General features: G+C 41.3%; 1 protein-coding gene across 2 annotated transcripts in view; it reads left to right on the plus strand.

The window, feature by feature from the left end:
* LOC122268065 (protein ST7 homolog) overlaps positions 1–5000 on the plus strand; it is a 33208-nt gene that overhangs the window by 11842 nt on the left and 16366 nt on the right. Inside the window, exon 1 of one of the 2 annotated variants that reach the window (XM_043038320.2) lies at positions 1313–2217. The exons of the other annotated variant lie outside the window; for it this stretch is intronic. Coding sequence (XP_042894254.1) covers positions 2208–2217 — 10 coding nt within the window. The 5' untranslated portion in view covers positions 1313–2207. Of the gene's footprint in view, positions 1–1312; positions 2218–5000 lie in introns of those variants that run through there. 2 annotated transcript variants of the gene reach the window in all.

Consider the following 5000-nt stretch of genomic DNA (forward strand, 5'->3'; position numbering starts at 1 on the left):
TTTGAAATTATATCCGTATAACATATGTGATAAAAAGAAGACACTGACAGATGCTGAAACTGGCAAATATGCACTAAGAAAAATATATGTGTTTCTAAGAAAGAAACAAAAAAGAAAAGAAAAAGAATTGAAAAAAAAAATTGCACTCGTTTCCGGGATCTCTTTAGCCGGGAGTAGACAATGTGTCGCGTGGTCTGAGTGAGTGACGTCGGGCTGTCGCCGTCGGTGAAGATGCCGGTGTAAGTGCGGCCTGCCGTGCATCTGTCGGAGCCACGTGAGCTTTCTCTCTTTCTCTCCCTCTCTCCCTCTCTCTATCTCTCCCTCTCTCCCTCTCTCTATCGCTCCCTCTCTCCCTCTCTCTATCTCTTTCTGTCTCTCTATCTCTTTCTCTCTCTCTTCCTCTTTCTCTCTCTCTTTTCCTCTTTCTCTCTCTCTCTTCCTCTCTCCTTCCCTCCCTCCCTCCCTCAATGTACCTCCTCTCTACCTCTCCCCTCCTTCCTTCCCTTCTTCTATCTCCTCCCAATCTCCTCCCTCCCCCTCCCTCCCTGTGTTAATATTTATCCTCAATTTCATCCTTAATTTATCTCTCTCCTCTCTCTCTACTCACTAGCTATATCGCTATCATATGTAACACACACACAGATTATGCTTGCATTTGCATAGATTTATTTTATTTCTCCGATGATTATCAAGCTTTATATTAACGTCACCTTTATGTACATGTATATTTTGAGTCGCCCATCTTTACTTAATAATAGTCGCGGTATAATTCACATGCATAAACAGTTCGCATTCATAGATGAATATTTATGCATGCGTTCGTACACATACATATATCTAAAAGAGTTTGTATAATTCTCCATGCAGTGTGCTACTATGCATATGTATTTATTGTGAGTAATGGGTATGCTGCACATTAAATACATAGGTGGACAATACAAATTTGCACAAATTGCATTACATTACATTGCAAGTCTACAAAACACGTATTTATAAGTCCGTAACACATGTGTTCTGTGGGGGCAAGATCGCCCGTGCAAGCAAGCCCACGATGGAGGACGTCAAGGACTCTCGGTCGGAACAAGCTTTGGATTTCGGGTTGGCATGGCAGGGGCAAGCGAACGAAAGGCGAACAAGCTGAGGGCTCAAGCGAGGAGAAGGAGGGGATGGGAAACAGCAGTGAGGGGCAGGGACGCGTGCAAGCAGAGCGAGGGCGCGTGAGAGAGGGCCGGGGAGGGACGCGCGTGTAGAGGAGATCAATACCCCTGGATGCTGCGCTGGACTCTCGCGCGGGCCGGAGATGCCGGATCCTTCCCGTCTCGACCCGATTGGCGCCGACAGACTCTTCGTCTAAAAGCTAGCTCTTGGGCAACACACATTTGTTCCATCACGAGCCCAGCGGCCTTTCGAAATACAAGGGCCTTTTCGACGGCCTCGGAAGCCAGGCGCCGAGCTCGGGAGTGCTCTTGCGCGCGCGAACTGTGCACGGGTCCGGGACACGAAGACCTGGATCAGCTTTTCGCATTTCGAAATCATTTATGCGCGATCCGTAGAGCGGCAGTAGTTCAAGGGCGTTAATTAATGAAGCGCCAAGATGTTGGCCTTGCCTGCTACCTGTTGAGCCGCTGTAAATCGGGAGAGGAAGACCTTTCTACCGGCAAAATCTCGGCAGAAGTCATCGTAGAGCGAACGGCCTGAGAACGCCTGCCTCCTCTCCCCTTCCTCCCCCTGGCCGCCCCCTCCCCAGCCGTCTGTGAAACGCCGCCACAACAAAACTGGCCGCCGCGTCTGCTGTGTCCTGCTCTTACCTCCTCCTTCACCGGCGTCCTCTGTGTTCTGTGGTGCGTCCGTGGCCGTGCTCCTGGGAACGGATCCTGCCGAGCCATGTCGTGGAGGTGATCCGGGGGAGCGAGAGGTGCTCGGCCGAAGCGCCCTGGAACGGATCCTTGCGGGGACTACCGATGTCCTATGCCAGTGCCAGGCTCCCTTGCCGCTGCTGCTGCTGTTTCCGTGTCCATCGCGCTTGAGCACACACTAGGGGGCTGGTGGCAAGCAGTTACCTGGAGAACCGACGTTAGAGCAATACAGAGTGAAGTGTGAGTTGCTCCCACTGGCCTGGACAAGAACCAGTGGGCCCTCCACTCGGACTAACTGACAGCTGTGAGGATCCAGCTAGGACTCGGGTCAGCTGTGGAATCTTCGCAAGGATGCTGGACTGTAAGTTGATTGACTTCTTGATAGTGTTGACGGCTTTCGTGTGAGAATGGTCCTTGATTGTGAGTTCGTGACAAGAATATAGTTTGTTGATAACCTCGTTGTCACAAGGCAAAGAAATGATTGATTTCGTCCAGACATATCCACAGACCTTGCGTTAGCGGGTGTGTTGGACGATATTTGTATGCATGTGTTATATATATATATATATATATATTATAAAATATTATATAATATAAAAATATGTGTGTGTGTGTGTGTGGGGTTTTGTGTGTGTGGGTATATAATATATTATGTAAGGTTTTAGTACAAAATATTTTTAAATATATATTTTATATATATATATTTATATAAAATATATATTAAAATATATATATTGTAAATATATATATATTATATTATAATAATTAATTATATATAAGATAGATAATTTTAAAAGATTGATGGGTAGATGATAGATAATAGATAATTTAGAAAAAGATGGATGATCGATAGATAGATAGATAATTGATAGATAGATAGATAGTGAAAATAGATTGAAAATTTAAAAAATAGATAGGAAAAATAGGAATACCCCACAATTCACCCACACACATGCACACAAAAACATACACACACACATCACACAACACAGCACACACACATATGGGACCCCCACACACACCCACACACACCACACACCACACCCCCACACACAAACACACACACACACCCAAACACACACACACACCAAAAACCACACACACACACACACCAAACCCCACACACACACACCCCACACACCACACACATGCACACACACATGCCACACACATGCACCACACATGCCCACACACATTCACAAGCACACACACACCTGCACCACACACAAGCACACCAAAACATGCACACACACCTATGCACACACACACACCACACACACCCACCACCCACACACACACACACACACACACACACCACACACACACACACCCATATATTCACACGCACACCCACATAGCACACCACACAACACCGCACCCCACACAAACCCCCCCCACACACACACACACCCAACACACACCCACACACCCCCACACCCCACCACACACACACACACACACACATATATATATATATTTATAAGTGTGTGTATATAAATATAAATTTTATAAATATTTTATAAATATAAATTATATATAATATATAAAAAAAAATATATATATATATATATAAATATTTAAAAATATAATATATTTTATATAAATAAAATTAAAAATATATATAAAATTTAAAAATATATATAATATATAAATATACACAAATTATATATATAATAAAATTTTAAAAACACATATGTATTATATATATATTTTAATATATAATATAAACATAAAATTTATATAATATATAAATACAATTTTAATATAATATATATCATATAAATATATATAAATATATATAAAATTTTATATATAAATTTAAATATAAACAACACACAAACCCCCACACACACCCACACACACACCACACAACACACACACCACACACACACAATTAGAAAATATATATATAAAATAAAAAATAAATATAAATATATATATTTCAACAAGTTTTTATAAATAAATTTTAAATATAAATTTAAATATTTAAAAATTTTTATATTATATATTATTTTAAAAAAATAATTTTATAAATATATATAAATATTATTAATATAAAATATAATTTGGGGTTATCATACACACACACACACACACACAACACACACACAACATATATATATATATAAATATATAAATATATATATATATATATATTTTATATATATATATATATATATATATATACACACACATACATTTATACATATACATACATGCATACATACATACACACATATATGTTATATATATATATATATTATATATATATATATATATTTATATATTTATATATATATATATATATATATATATATATATATATATATATATATGTATATAAATATGTGTGTGTGTGTGTGTGTGTCTGTATGTGTGCTTATGTGTGTGCGTCCGTTTGTGTGTGCGTGATACAGCACACACAAGCGTTATCCCTTCCATCCATACGGATGCAATCCACGCAGGTGGAAAGCGCTCGTGAACCATGTGGGCAACGGAGGAGCTTGTTGGGCTCCAGGGCAACCATCCATGCGGAGCCCCACTTACGTAACCTGTGTGTCTGGTGCCCGTCCCCCGTGGGCGCCTGGCGAACCTTTCTTGCATTCCTTGGGTGGTTCACCATGGGAATCCCTCGCCATTTCTTCCCAGGACACGTGTTCTTGTAGCAGTCGGGAGAGGAACCGCATTGTGGTTGGAAGAAGCGCGAAAATCTTGCGTGGATGTGTACGCCTACGTGTACGTGTACGTGTACGTGTACGTGTAGGTGCACGTGTACGTGTACGTGTACGTGTACGTGTACGTGTACGTGTACGTGTACGTGTACGTGTACGTGTACGTGTACGTGTACGTGTACGTGTACGTGTACGTGTACGTGTACGTGTACGTGTACGTGTCCGTGTCCGTGTACGTGTACGTGTACGTGTACGTGTACGTTTACGTGTACGTGTACGTTTACGTGTAAGTTTACGTGTACGTGTACGTTTACGTGTAAGTTTACGTGTACGTGTACGTTTACGTGTAAGTTTACGTGTACGTGTACGTTTACGTGTACGTGTACGTGTACGTGTACGTTTACGTGTACGTGTACGTGTACGTGTACGTCTACGTGTACGTGTACGTGTACGTGTACGTGTGCGTGTACGT

Source organism: Penaeus japonicus, unplaced genomic scaffold, assembly GCF_977035675.1.
Source record: "Penaeus japonicus unplaced genomic scaffold, GWHDUDI00000001_assembly GWHDUDI00000019, whole genome shotgun sequence".
NCBI classification, from domain to species: Eukaryota; Metazoa; Arthropoda; class Malacostraca; order Decapoda; family Penaeidae; genus Penaeus; species Penaeus japonicus.